We start from the raw sequence: 14956 nt of genomic DNA on the forward strand, positions 1-14956 counted from the left end.
AATGCAGCCTGCTTGCCCATAAATAGATTTGAGGTTTTTTGTTTATGTTTTGTTCTGAAACTGCTTTGTACTCCAGCCCGGAATAACTCTTTTCTCCCACACTTCTTCTTGGCTGGCTCAGATGTGCAGCCACCAGCTGTTTGCTAGGATTGTTCCTTCTCCTTGCTCCCTCCCCTCCAAAATCTTCAGGACATTATTTTCTTGAAGCTTTTCTCAATAAGACTTTAATCAAACAAAACAAAAACGCAGCAACCCGCCGCTTCTTGGACCGTGTTTGATGTGTAAATATGTAAAGAAGGAGTGTTTTGAAAATGCAGTCAGCTACCTCCTGGGGACTTGAGTCCTACAATGAGCCAAGGTGACTCCACAAGGGAGATATGTGCTCCTGCAAGATTAAATCCCAGCTGCAGTGGGAGCACGGGTGAGCAGAGGCACAGCTAAACCACTTCCTAAAGAGACATTTTTTGAATAGCAGCACGATTCTGCCCCAGGCCAGGCAGCACGCTCCTTCCTGCATCTTGTCAAGCAGGTCCTCACCTCGGGCTGCCGTTGCTGTCAGATAGTTGCCCATTTTGCTGCTTCTCGCTTCTGTGGAGCTGAGACAATTGATACCTCTGCACTCTGCAGATACTCATCAGTTTTATGGCCATATCAAACTTTGGGGGGAAATAGCTCCTAAGATTTCACTCATCACCATGAAGTGAAGTACCGTGCACGTACAGGGTACACTTTATGTCAGGACTACTGTGATTGCTACCAATTAATATACAGAAAGCCTGCAGCAGTGCTGGTCTTCTGGCAGGTCAGGAGATGCACAGCACATAAGCTCCTGTCCTGCAGGGCTCAAGCAGATGAATTCTTATTTGTTCTCATCCTTCTGAAAGGGTTCTCTTCTGCTGTCATTATTATTGAATAAAATACACTGCAAAAATTAATATAGTGCAATTTGATGAATAAGTCCCGCTCCTATTTATACTTTGTTTGTGAACAACAATTCACAAAACTATTCACTTTAAACTTCCTCTACACCTAGTTCAAATGTGCGGTTGATGGGTTTGTCACAGCACGCTGGCTGCTAGTTATACTATCTGTGGTGCTCAGGAACGTTAATGATGTATTATTTTGAAGAGACTCAGGGGAGAGGGGGGCGTATGCTCACTTATAATTTCTTCAGTGCAGCGTTTCCCTTGCAGCAAAAGAAACCATATTCAAATTACATTAATCTTCTCAATCAAAAGTCTATTTAAATAATTTTCCATCTTCTATTTAATAGTTCAGATCAGAACTCACTTTCACAGATGCGGCTCTGAAGTTTAAAAGACTGGCTTTTGGGAAGCCATGCTGTTACTCAAAAAGAAATGTTACTCCTCAGTAACAGGGAGATGGCACATGGCTCTGTACCCAGTGTGCATGAGGCTTATCGGCTGCTGAATTGCTGCAGGCTCCACCTTTTAGACATGAGGCAAAACTGATGCTCCCACCACTGTGTTCACTTGCAAGCCCAAGAGGATTTTTCCATCGTCTGCTAATCCCTGTGTTCAAATTCCAGCTTCAGTAATTGCAGACTGCCTATGGTTCTAAGCAGAGACATTAATCACCCCTCCCAGCTCAGAGGTGATTCTGTTTCAGTGGTGGCCAAGGTAATCCCTGCATAAAATGGCTAGAAAGTGTGTTTTGGTCTCCTTCCCCATGTCTAAGTGTCTGCTGAAACTCCAGGCTACTTAATCTATGCAGGTGCGATACCGGGATATCAGTCTGATGGCTAGAGATACAGTGTCAGGTCGTTTGTTGAGCAGTTAAGGGAAGAATCCAAACCTGCATTCAGTTTGAAGCTTCAGAATTTTTTTGAAAATGAAACAAATGATGCCCAGATCTGAAAAAGCAGTCCCTTTTCTCTAACTGAAAGCACGAGAAAAAAGGCAGTTTGCAGCTGTTGGATAAGCTTCAAGAGCAAAATTTGCCTTTTTTGGTGTCTACCCACGTGCACCTCAGCAAAACGACCCACTCAGACTGAGTGCTTCACATGCAGCAGGTCAGGTTAGTGCCGCAGAGAAGAGCCTGGCAAGGGCAAGAGAGACTTCATCGGTGTTTGGGGTCAGTCCTGTCCACCATCAAGGCAAATACCCTCATTGTTTGCAGCCTTTAGCTTAGAAACAATGGCACTCTTCGGCCGATCGCTTCCTTTGCTTGCTCACATTTCTGGGATGGCTTCCTTTTACCGGAAAAGAAACACTTGCTGTTCATTTTTCCTGTGCTTCGCCATGCAGCACCTTCTCCAGTCGGTAACATTCCTGCAGCTGCTGGGCTTGCAGAGAAATGGTGATTTTGCAATTAAATAATTATTCCCAGTTGAAGTCTTTGTTGGGCTGACCTCTCAGAGAGGCTAACAATGAGCACCACGCTAGGCATGCACCGTGTGCGAGAGACGGATACCACGTACTTGTACATACAATAGAGATGAAAGGCTTGTACTGTAGTGAAGAGCATGGGATGGTTTAATCCTGAAATAGCATCTTGCTGATACAGACGAGCTCTGTTTGTTTTTTATATGCCTATTTGGGGAATGGCTGCTCTTCAAGTAAACATTCTCTTTTGCATGCAAACACCAATATTTACCTTGACAAGATAGTTTATTATCATTCTTAATTTTCTCTTCCTTTGAATGTTTCCGTTCTCTTCACAAGACCGCAAAACCATTGTACGGATAAACAATCTCAAGTGAATGAATTACCGCAGCTTAACACGTTCCTGCTCATCAGCTGAGCTGCGGTACCTGACCATAAGCATGTTCTTAGCTCTCTCCACCCCTAAACCTAAACCACACGTTAGTTTATGTAATGTTTAAGGTGGTTTAAGCTACCGTATCTTATTTAGCATTCTTAATAGGCCAAATGCACTTAAGTGGCAAGTTCTCCATTTGCTAGGCATTATTCCTGTCAGAAAGGTAAAAGGTGAAATGAGAAAAACAAATGCTGGAAGTTACACAGTGCAACAGTACAGAAGTACACCAAACAGGAACATTGAGAATATTTTTAGGTGTAAAGAGGGTAAGGAGAAAAGAATTCACCACAGAAAAGAAAGCAAACCTATCTCAATGCCTTTATCTATCTCACTGCCTGAGTGATCCTCGGGAAATACAAAGGCAAGCAGAGCTAACTTTTGCTGAACTCCTACTTGGCCTCATGATTCAATCACTGCTGCCAAATTCAATGGTTTAAAAGAGGCAGTGGATGTACAAAGAGACAATGTGCCTCTTTCTTCCCTTATCCCAGCAAGGCAGATTGATAAGTGTGGTTCCAATATCTATTTTCCCTCTATGTCAAGTGAACCGGCTTCAGTGCACACCACAGTTTACTTCAGTTTTCTCTAGATTCCCCTGAAAATGAACCTCTCTCTCAAGTGCTCCCAGCAGATAAATGACAATACATAAAATATAGACTTAGAAAGTATTTCTGTAGCAGGATGATGGAGAGACATAAAAGACAGAGTAGCTTATCTAGTTCCTTCTGTCAGCACTCTTGGGACTTTTCCTGTCCCAACTGATGCTCTCCAGTGCTTTGCCCAAGCTAGTTTTTAATCTAAAGGGATAAAACTTCCATCACTTCTCTTGGGAAACTGTGCCCCTAGCTCTAAGACCTCATTACTAGATATCTCCACAAACACCTATTAAAATTTAAGTCCTGTTAAGTTTGTTCACTTTCAAGCCATTTCTGCATCCCTCTGCGGAGACACTGGCCTGACACAAAGGTGCTGCAGGCTATTGCGGAGGTGCAATATCTCAGTGGAAAGTGACTTCAGATGACCTAGTTTCAGACTAACTCCTCATACCAGCTCTCCATTCTGTTGCTTCTATTTAACATGTGGTGAAATGAGGTGGGTCTTCAGTGGTTCCTAGGTAAGGTGGTAATCTGTGCACAGTGCTCTATCAGCTCGTGTCAGCTAAACACGGGGAAATGCCACCCGCTCCTGCTGACTGCTAAAGTAGGACGCACTAAAAATGAGAAACCCCCCAGTAGAAGTCAATACAAACATCAAGGCCTTACCTGTCACTACCAGCTGCATCGTGAGGTTCTTATAGAGGCCATATTTTGCATTGCTCAGGACGATGGTGTAGTTTCCAGCATGCTTCGGTCTCACATCTCTTATGCCCAGTCTGTACTTCATTGGATCCGGCTCATAGCAAGTATGGTTATCCTTGATCAGTTTGCCGTCTTTGTACCTGTTGTGAAAGTCCCACCAGGCTCATCATGTGCCTGCATGCATGTTAGCCCTCAGAAAACCTGTTACCCGTATTAGGGACAGGAGAGTCATCCTTCGGAAACAGCAAGGGAAACATAACCACTGCTTGAAATGGACATCGATTCCTTTTATCCTTCCACGCTAAAACTGAGTAGCATCTGCAGTGCTATGGGATGGCTTCATCCAACAAACAGGAAAAAGGTATTTTAATGGATCTAAATGAATGGTGCCTCTCACATGCTCAACTACGATCAGAAACGTACATGTAGATGCCCCCAAATTATGCTGGATGTGCAACACCAAGTGCAGGAAATCATGGGTTAGCCAAAATTTATGACATCAGTTTTAAAACAAGATATTAATTAAGCAGCAATGTACATTAAGCATACAATGTACGTATGACCCTTTACTGTTTCTGAAAAAGCTGAAGTCTGTGACCTGGAGAATTTCAGTCGATAGGAAGGTCAGTGAGGAATCCACAATCCTGAATCTTCTCTAGCTAAGAGTACGATAGCAGAGCCTGCATGAGCAGACTCCTCCTCGCTGCTAATCTGATATGCAGGCTGGGGTCATGAATATGAAATAGGTCAGACTTTGCCACACACAGAGCTTTAGGCTTGGTGGAAGGAGGAGCTGGGGCATGGGTCCTACTGCCTACGAATGCTGGAAACCTCCTTTACAGTCGTTTAAACAACTGTACTGAGAGACCTCCAACATCAACAGCTGCGTCTTCGAACGTGCAGGAAAGGCAGCTCTGGTGGTCCCAGGCAGCTACCGAGCAGCTCCACGCTGAGCCCCGGGAACAAAGCCTTGGCAGAGAAAAGGGAGACGGTCCCCACTTCAACTCACAAAACCTCTTCCATCTCCTAAATAACAGCAACAATTAAAAATATCTCCTGGCAGCACTGATTTCAGTGGCCTGACTGACTATTTCATGTTATTTCACTGCTCAAAAAAATGCAGTGAACCCTGACCAGTACCTTTTGCTGACTGCCAGAACCCCCGCGTGGCACCCAGCTGGCCAAGGACAAGCGCACTGTGCAGGTGCTAGCTCACCCAAGCCACCTCCTTGGCCAGGACAAGCAAACGCATGCCAGCTGTTGTAGGGGATTTCATACAGTCAAAGGTGTATGAGGTGTTGGGTGGGGTTGCTAAAGACCCCACTGCTGTAGAACGAAGCGTAGAAAAAGTAGCAAGAGAGAGGTCAAGGGATGAAAGGGTAAAGAAAGAAATTAGTGTCTCCTGGAGTCGCTGACGTGTTGCCCCTCCTGTTAAGCTGATCCATTACAGTCCCGGTGGAGCCTTTAGTTTTCCCGGGAGGATTCACTGCATTGTCTGCAAGGACCTGTCGTTGCTGGTGGTACAGGGTTGGAGAAAATGACTAAAAAGTTATGAAGAGAACAATTTCTCATGTTGAGAATGTGTCCTGCAGCTTTCTATTATACACTGCCTCCTTGCAGACTGACCACCACTCACGGTGGTTAACTGGCAGCCCTTCCCCAATAGCTTTCTACTTGTGTCTTCCAAACAGTTCTGTGTCCAGGGTAAATGAAATCCCTATTTTTCCTGTAGGGACCTTTATTGCATGTCTAGGAGAGGAAAACAGCATGGGAAAGAGGTATGGCTTGCCCAGCTTCACAGAGCATCTGTCAGCACAGAAAGGAGTTGCATCTCCTTAGCTGAACTGTGAGACCACAGCTACGAGCATTCCCAGCTCTCATCTTTTATCTGCCTGGTAAAGAGCAGTGAAAATCTATTCTAGACAGGAGCCCAGAAGAAGGTCTCCGTATTCCTGATTTTGCTCAAGACGGTGGTACTCACCAGGTGACGCTTGGGCGAGGAAAGGCATCCACCTTTGCGGCTAGTTTCAGTGACTTGTGTCCTGATGTAATCTCATAGTAAGGTCCTTTCTTATGGGAAACCGTAATGAAAGGTTTGTCTGGAAAGAGGAATGGACAGGAGGACAAGTAATGGCAGATCTGCTGCAGTACAGTGCTCACATCTCCGGATTGCGTTGTGTCTGCCCTGGGTTTTTTGCAGCACAGATCTGCAGAAGCTGCAGGCAACCAAACAGAATGACAGGCTCTTACTGCAGCTCCCCTGCAAAGCTCAGCCACAGCCAGGGAGGTCCATCTCCAAACGAAGGACTTTATATTTGAAGCAAGGCATATGCATCTGCATTGCCCCTGGGGCAGTGTGTAAAAATGCCTGAGGTACCTCTTGTCCATGTGAACGCCAGATTTTCCAGGGCATCAGCAACCACACTTGGTACCAGCCTTTTCAAAACAGTACAGCTCCCAGTTAACCGATACCCCCAGACATGGCTCAGTCTTGAGCTCTCTAAAGTTTCTTTGATAACATAGTGCTGGGTGCTAACTCTCTCATAATTTGATTAGAGATTATAGATGTTTACTGGTTGTTTTAACTAGTTGGCATTCTTCTTAATGCCATTTTTATATCAACAGATTTAATAACGTGGCATTACCCTTTAAGCTTAACAGCCTTTGTTCTTGGGTATTGTGGTTTAGCTGCAGCACTTACCATACACTGTAACTGTGATGTTGGCCTCCAGCCTCGTTACGTTGAATATTTTGCATACGTACAGGCCTCCGTCTCGCATGGTGACATTTTCGATCGTCAGGCTACTGCCGACTTTATACACCGTGCTGCTCTGGTCCATTGTTCTTTTAGGATAAGGGTGCTGGAAGGCAGAAAAAGGGGGTCAAAAAGCAGCATAAACTAGATCATTTTGTTCATCCTTCCAATGTCTGCCAGTAAAGCAGTGATTCATATCAAAATCACCATCTCTCTCCATCTTTGAAGTAAATAATATAAAAGACAAATCAGCAGGAAGAGCTCTTGTGTGAGCTTTCATTATCAAGTCTAATAAGAGAGAGAAACAGAGTGGAACTGTGGCACTTCTCTCCTGAAATCTGAGCAGGCGGTAAATATGGGGATGATTCACAGATCAGCCCTTCGCAGGGACCAAATCCCAGGGATTTCAGTGCAAAACTGCCGTTGGCATCTGTAGGGTCAGAATTGTCCTTTTGTTTTTTGGGTTTGGGTTTGTCTTTGTCACGGTCAGTATTTTTCAGTCTTAAAAAACCTCCTGCTTTCTAAAAGAAATATATTATGACAGAAATGTAATACATTATGAGAGCCAAGTGCCAATGCACGTTCCTGTAGAATTTTAGAAAGCATTATCACTTCTGATAGGATTTCTGATCCCAGAGATTTGCCCAAGAAATTTTACATTTACAATGTTAGGAATCTAAGGAGGGTTCCTAGAAAAACAACTCTCTTCCATCATATGGGGTTCAAGAAACAAAATTCAGTAACACCATATTTGTTCCACTTCCATAAATTCTGTGTTATATTTTCTGTAGTTTCTTCACCAAAACAAAATCAGAGACTCTTTCTTTGAGTAAACAAGATAAGTCAAAAAATAATCAATTTTTAAGAGTCACATATTACACTTTTCCAAGAGGATTAGGGCTTCTTTGAAATGTATATTTTGCTTAACTAAAAAGAAAAAAAGCAATCATTTTCATTCCAGGCATCAGATAGAACCATGAATAGTATCTCAGAAAAATGAACTGATTTAGAAAATACCCCTTCTTCCCTCTGTTTTTCCTTAGGAGAACTGAAAGGTTTTAGTGCATCAAAACAAATGCTCAGTCTGTTACATGTTTCTACTTCAAATTTGGCGTTTTTGTATTACGTGCCACAGAAAGCTCAAGAACCTACACTCAGAATTTAAATTTCGTTCTTTGGTGGGGATTTCAGCAGATACAGTTGGCTTCTGTTTCACTTTTTCCTACTTAATAAATGCCGAGATGGATGAGCAGACTGACAGCTCGCAGCCTTCCTGGCTGCCTTTGAGACTCGCCACAGTGAACCGGGATCAACAAACAAGCCAGAAGAAATAAGACAACAAGAAACATACGCTCCTGGCTTTTCTTGCGAGCGTATATTTAGCCTGAGATTTGCAGTTTAATTTGCAGGTTCAAGATGGTCAGATAAGTTTTAGATTCATCCAAACTAAAACCACAATCAATTGTAGGCTTACAAATGGTTGGCTATATTTCAGAATAATTAGTAGGTAGGGCTCGCTCAGCCCTGTGAACAGATCTTTCTTTTGGGTAGAGGGAGACTGCATGAAAGCAGAATACTGAATTTTCATCAACTCACTCTCCCGTTAGGGCACGTCCATATGAGCTCAATGCGCCCGTTGATGAAGGTTTCCGCTTTGCATTCCAAAGAGAGAGTTTCTCCAACCAGCAGTTTTTTGGGAGTTGCTTTCAGAGCCAGGTTCTGTACTCTGTCCTCTGAAATGAAAAAAGCAAAGGTATGACCACGCAGCACCCTCTGCATCAATCACACTTCAGATGGAACCCGCGCTCCGATTGCTTCTCCAACACCCGCCCCTTCCACAGTTTTCAAAACACCTCACCCTCTTCTGTCATTTCAGTGGAAATTGTTGGAAATGCCCACACACGGAAACACTAGGTCGGTGTGTAAGTGCCTGAACATCAGCTGATCAAACTAACGATCCCGTGAATTACTTTTCTTGCGTTTGCCAGGTTCGGCTCCAACCCTCGCTCGTCAGCTCCACGGCCCTTCTCAGAAAAACTCTTCCAAAGTGACTCATCCTTTCGAGCACCTCAACATTTGCATATCTCTGAGAGGATTCATTTCTGTAAAACGTGAAACATGTTCCTTCTGCCCTCTGATGAGCAGCCGCCTTTCCTTTCAGAAGGGGATCCCCAAATCTTTGTCTTACGTATTTATTGGTGCCTTAAATTGTTCAACTCTGAAATAAGCCTGCGTCTTGTCATGGTGCCCCACACCAAACCACCTCTGACCTCTGGACAGTAAGACGTTGCAGAGCAAGATACTGCCCGTGTCATTTTGGGCTAAGAAGGGGTGACCTAATGGGTTTTTTAGCTTTGCATTCATGATTCTAGTAAAAAATAATTGCTCCAACAATGAAGTAAAGGAGAGAGAGAGATTTACAGGTCTTTTATTTGGCTGCCATACAAATTCACGAGCCTGTTGTTTAAAGCTGAGTGCTAATTGTATAGAAGGATGCCGTGATCTAATGGGAATGAAGTCACAATAAACTCTCCTCTGTCAAAAATATAATATATGAGGAGAGAAAGAACGTGCATTGAAAACAAAGGGAAAATAAATTCTTACTGGCTTCATATAAATCCTCAGCACTCAAAAACTTAATGTTTAGTTGCTTCAAATTGAGATTTTAATTCTGAGCTGGAGCTCAACAGTAAATACAAGGGAAAGGGCATAGTAAATCACAAAGAGAAACTATATAAAAACCCAAAGATTTGAATTAGCAGTTTAATGAGATTTTTGTACCATGATCTTGTGAGTTTAATGACCAGAGCAAAAATAAAGCTACTGTTTGGTTTATCCTAAACCAGCAGTTGCTTTAATGTAAATATAGTTTGATCCAAGCAAAGAAAGCCTTGGTGGGGTTCGAATAAAATACTCCTATTTTGTACCACCTCAACACTTGGTGATTTTTCAAAACCAGGAGTGGATCAGATCCAAGTTCTATTGAATAGGGAAAAAGAAGAATGAGTTTGCTTTTAGCGTTCCAGCTTCGACCTGCTACAGATACATACCAATGAGATATATCAAATATAATTGAGGTTAACCAAGAAATAATACCCAGGAGCTTAGCTATGGAATAGAAACATTGTGGTCTTCCTTGGCACACAGCAGTCACTCACCCAGTCTCTGTGCTAGGTAGTAGGAGGTGAACACACTTCCACTGACATTTGCAGTGCAGGCGAGTACTCCAGAGTAAACAAAAGAATGAGAGGGGATGACAAATCCTTTTCTTGGGTCCCACGTCGTCTTGAAGTTCATCTCTGCCGAACGAGGATACTGAAAGACAACAGACAGACAGGGGGTTTGTGACACGTTCCCTTTCCCCTCAGACCGTAGAGGCATCCAGCCAAGGCTGTTCTGCTTTAGAGGCAGGGCAGATATTTGACCTTTCAGAGTGGCTGGTGGTCTCATTCCACACACAGCTCAAGCAATATCAACACAAGCACATAGAAAAGCTCTCCCTAAGGTATGACTGTCTCTGAAATCCAAAACTTGGACATCATAACCGGGGCTTTTGATTCAGTAGCCCCCGTCCTCTCCCATCTTAGGCAAGATACCATGCTATCATCGTAGCTGCCATTTCCCTCATCTCTGTACTGGAAATAATTGTGCCTATCTTATATGAATTTTGTAGGGTAATATTTTTGGAAGTGTTTAAGAACAAAATTTGCTTCTCCTAATGCTACATGTAGCGACCACAAGTTTTCCTCAAGTACTTTAAAAATATGTGTGAAGTTAGACCCTGAAAAATCAGAATTGTTCATCACTCACCTGATGGCAGTCACCTCTAAGCTATGGTCTGTGGCTAGTCATCCGATTCGCTCTGTATCACAGAAAGGGATGAGACACTTTCAAAGCAACCTATTGATTTCCACTAGACACAGAAGCAGCCTGGATGGCTTAAGATGGTAAATCATAGGATGGCAGAAATAAGGGGATGTGGTAACATAGACTCTTTCTGTCCTGAATTCATAAATACTTGTAATGTTCTGGCATTCTTGAAAAACTGGTATAAGTTCTGCTTATGGGGAAGAAGCGAGGGTACAAAAGGCAAATGTGGAAAATAAACTAGAGCAAAAATTCATTTAATAAAAATGAACCCTCCATATACCCTTGGACAGCACCAACGGCAAGCAGGTTAGCTTTTGTTGGTGGGAATAGTTTATTATTAGCACACGGGGAAATCCTCTGTTTGCTGGAGAAAAATGTAATTTACTTTCCAATCATTTTGAAGATCCTGGATTATAATGTAGAAAAGAAATGCATGAAATTAAATGCAGACAAACAGCTCAGGAGTTTGTAAAAGAGCAGATTCTGAAATTCACCCATTTCAGCCCATTTGCAGGCGGGTGAATGGAAGCACAGGCTGTAGATCTGACTTTTCCAGAGGCCACAGGAAGGCTCTTTAGGACTGAGGATGCGCTGTAGGAGTACTGAGATCCCTTTCGACTGAGAAATGAAGGGTTTGGGGGAACCTCAGTGAGCCTACAGCTGCCGCATGATAACTAACGTTATTTGCACGGTGCTCCTCCCTCCTTCTTATCATATACCGGCTTCTCAAAGATGAGGCGAATTAATGTTTTCCTTTTCAGAGCTACCCTGCTGTAGCTTTTGGAGCTAACTAAGGGAAGGGCTGCACTAGGACTGCCAATGGGAATTTCCCCAACGATGTGATAGTTTTGCTCTTATTCTTGTTGTTATGCAGCCTGCGATTTCTTTTTCTCTCTCCAGACAAACGGTAGTCTTGTATGGCAGTGCAGTTGAGATAGGATTCAGTTTAACTAATACTCCTGTTCCAAAGAAATTTCAGCTTCAGGCTTTGAGAGCTGATGCTCCTACCTCCCATATGAGCACACAGCTCATCGGGTTGGCATGGTTTTAGGTGGCTTGTTGTTACATTTTCATCACAGAGCGAAGACAAAGGAACTATGACTGTGGGGCAGTGACTGGCGATGGTGCTGTGGCGAAGGAGGCACAGCAGGGCACTTGCCTTCTTTTGGAACAGCAGTTCTCTTCTGACAGTAGTAGGAAATATGGATTTCATGTAAATACTTTGGAATTAATCAAGCTGTGGCATCTCTGTACAGAACCGTTAGGAAAATTCAGGAAAATTACAGGAAGAGAGCTGAGGCTTAACCATACTTTAACACCCATGAAGGTCAAAGCTGTAAGTGGCAAATGCACAATGAACCAGATCAGTGACTAAATGGATCTGACAAGACTGAAAATACGTTTTTTGCCCAGAATTAAAATCAAGTTAACCAAAATTAAAAGTTTGCATTGGGTGTCTTAACATGAGTTTCTTAATAACAAGGGTGATGTGTAGAGTGAGCTGGGATCTGTTTAGTGTTAGCAAGAGGTACCTTTCCCCATACATATTTAAAGGACGGAGAGTGCAATGATTTTAAAGTATAATGGTAACATAAGGAACTCAATTTACGGTGGAAAAAAGTACATTTTCTACAAGAATAAAGCTGGCATGGTCTGGCAGCTCTGCTCCTTGACGGCTAGGGGAAGGGAAAAGAACAAATAACCCTACTCAGGAGGCCCTTTTCAACACTACACATATATAAAACGTTTTCATAAAATATTCAGAAATATATATTTAAACAATCAAACAAAAAGCGTCAACGCTGCTTGAAGGAAATCACAGTGGCTTTCCTCCCTTTGAAGTTCGTTGTCTATTGGAGATTAAATTTGGAAGAAGAGGATGTTCTAAATTTGTCTGATCGCCTTATTCACCTCTCCTCCCCCGTCCTCACCTCCACCCCGCTCCCGCCCCGCTTCCTCTTCGCACGGGAAGCCGCCACCTTGGCTCCACACGGCGCTATGGAATTCCCAGACAAGGCGAAACAAGCGGTGACTTTCCATAGATGGAGCCGGGGGCTGGCGGCTCCCGAAGCCGACACGCGCCTCCCAAAGCGCGTCCCCCCGAGGACCCACAGCTCGCAGCCTCGGGAGGGTTCCTCCGGGGAGCGGCACTCGGCATCTACAGCCCTGCCCTGCCGTCCAGCTGCTCTCCCTTGAAGGGGAAAGATCTTTTGGGGACAATTTTCTTTGCAATTCAAAAGGGAGATTTCAGTGGAGATTTCGTTACGGTAGCAGCTTGCAGCAAGGACTTCAGTTGGTCTTTTGAAGAAATTACCGTGAGAGAGTTTAGCTGGCAAGCAGGGAGAGCAGGGCTGCCTATAAATATGGGAATAAATGTGGAGGTCTGCTTGGTCGAGGCTCCAAGGCCATTTTTAGGCTCATGTGACTGCGCTGAAGTTGACAGCAGCACCCCAGCAATGAATTCGGTTGAAGTAGGCTAAAATAAGATCTGGATGTTACATTTTTTGTAGCCAAGGAGGAGCAGGCGATAACATTTATCCACATTAAAGTGATAAGCTATAACTGGAGAGGAGTCTTATTCCCCCCCTTTTAATCCCTACTGACAAAATTTAAAAATAGAGATCTGCTAAAGCAATAAGGCTCGTGCTGTCCCTCCGCACGTCTACTGGAAACGTGCCATTGCTCTCAGCAGGAGCCCGAGCGCTGTCTCAGGCCTCTGTGATTTCACGTGCTGTCTCCCAGGAGAAGGAGACATCTAACAACTAAGATATCTAACTGCCAGGAGGAGCAGAGGTCTCAGAGCCCTCTGCCAGCACAGCATCAGCCTATCTGTGCGTGCTCTGCTATCCAGCAGAACAGCCTCACCTCTCGCAGCCCCTCCAGAACAGGCTGCGGAAAAGAGGCAGAGGATGAGCTCTTGCTCCCACTAGGACAGCTCAAGCAGTCAGCCTCGCAGGGGAATGGAAAGGCGCATCACCTATTAGGTAAAAGGCAGGATTGGAGCCAGGAGACCTATGTTCTGTTCCTCACTCTGTGATAGGAGCAATTCTAAAGCCCTTTAAATGAGTGACTAGGTCTCCATCGATTGAGGAAGCCCCAGACCTTAAATTTCCATTTTTATTATACAAAATGGCCTTGGCCTTCACAGACCATTCTGTAACCTTGACATTCAGATGTAACTGCTGCCGAGGGGATGGATGCTGTAGCCATTTATTCCCAAGGCTGCAACTTGGTTTAAATTTATGAAATCAAGCAAAAATGGGCTACTGTTCTGAGGAGGTTCAAGGTATAAAAGAGATAAGCTTTCATGGGGCTAGCTAATAGCCAGGTGTTATACAAAGAATTTTGAAGAAAAATAGTGCCTTGTCATCTATCTTTGCTAGTTTGTGGACGAACATCAAGCCACAAGATGAGAAAAATATGGGGTAGGCTCAGCCTAATTCCCAAAACGCTTGAACAGTAACACACTGCAAGAGCCGGGCTGTGCTTCTGGATTTTCAGTGTCTTTTCTGTTTCTTTTTTTTCTGAAACTTCCCTAGCTTCACACATTTTATTTTGTATTTTCACCCATTGTGTTGGCAGCCCAGACCTCTGAACTGACCGAGTTTCTCTGAAACAGCCACTTACCTGGGTAAGCTTGGGTTTGATATCGGGCGAGGTAACTCGGCAAGGGACAACAAATGTTTTCTTAGCATCTAAAATGTAGATTGGTTTGGGATGTTCCAGGTGAATCTCCACAAATGGATTTCTGTAGTCTGCAGGGAAAAGAACATTGATTTGCAAAACTGCTCTTTTACTGCTCAGTGACCAGAAAGACACCGTAATCGGAGCGGCTAACTGCCCAGAGAAGGCTCACTGCAGCGTGTGACAAGGCATCCAGTCACATCTTGCTCGTTTGCAAATGCCAGTCGTCTAGGGATTATAGCCAATGACCAAGAATCAGAATATCCCATTTCTAACCCCATTTTTAACCAGATTGCAGGGTAATCTTGTAAAAACTCCTTTTCTTATCCATTCTCCATCTGTAAAAATGAAGCTAATAAATCAGCTCCACAGGTCTCCATGGCACTGGAGTTAGTTCTTTCCCCAGTGCTCTGAATTTCTATCAGAGGTGATATTATACCGCAGCACTCCTGAATTCCACAGCAGTTAAGTGTTACAATAGGCTTAGCAGTTAAGGTAAATGTACTGAAAGAAAAAAGCTTCTTTCTGTAAATGAGAGTCTCTAGAATACTGCAGAAAGCATGCGAAA

General features: G+C 43.8%; 1 protein-coding gene and 1 long non-coding RNA gene across 4 annotated transcripts in view; one reads left to right on the forward strand and one right to left on the reverse strand.

Annotated features, from left to right (window-relative positions):
* LOC135315390 (uncharacterized) overlaps positions 1-14956 on the forward strand; it is a 313306-nt gene that overhangs the window by 174759 nt on the left and 123591 nt on the right. The gene's annotated exons all lie outside the window — the stretch shown is intronic.
* Positions 1-14956, reverse strand: part of LOC104051408 (vascular endothelial growth factor receptor kdr-like) — a 142281-nt gene that overhangs the window by 71191 nt on the left and 56134 nt on the right. For both annotated transcript variants that reach the window (XM_064463424.1, XM_064463423.1), the window contains exons 4-9: positions 14332-14459; positions 9993-10149; positions 8431-8567; positions 6781-6940; positions 6061-6178; positions 4044-4219 (exon numbers count right to left, since the gene is read on the reverse strand). In XM_064463424.1, coding sequence (XP_064319494.1) covers positions 4044-4219; positions 6061-6178; positions 6781-6940; positions 8431-8567; positions 9993-10149; positions 14332-14459 — 876 coding nt within the window. The remainder of the gene's footprint in view (positions 1-4043; positions 4220-6060; positions 6179-6780; positions 6941-8430; positions 8568-9992; positions 10150-14331; positions 14460-14956) is intronic.

The sequence above is a fragment of the Phalacrocorax carbo genome, chromosome 11, assembly GCF_963921805.1.
Source record: "Phalacrocorax carbo chromosome 11, bPhaCar2.1, whole genome shotgun sequence".
Lineage (NCBI taxonomy): Eukaryota > Metazoa > Chordata > Aves > Suliformes > Phalacrocoracidae > Phalacrocorax > Phalacrocorax carbo.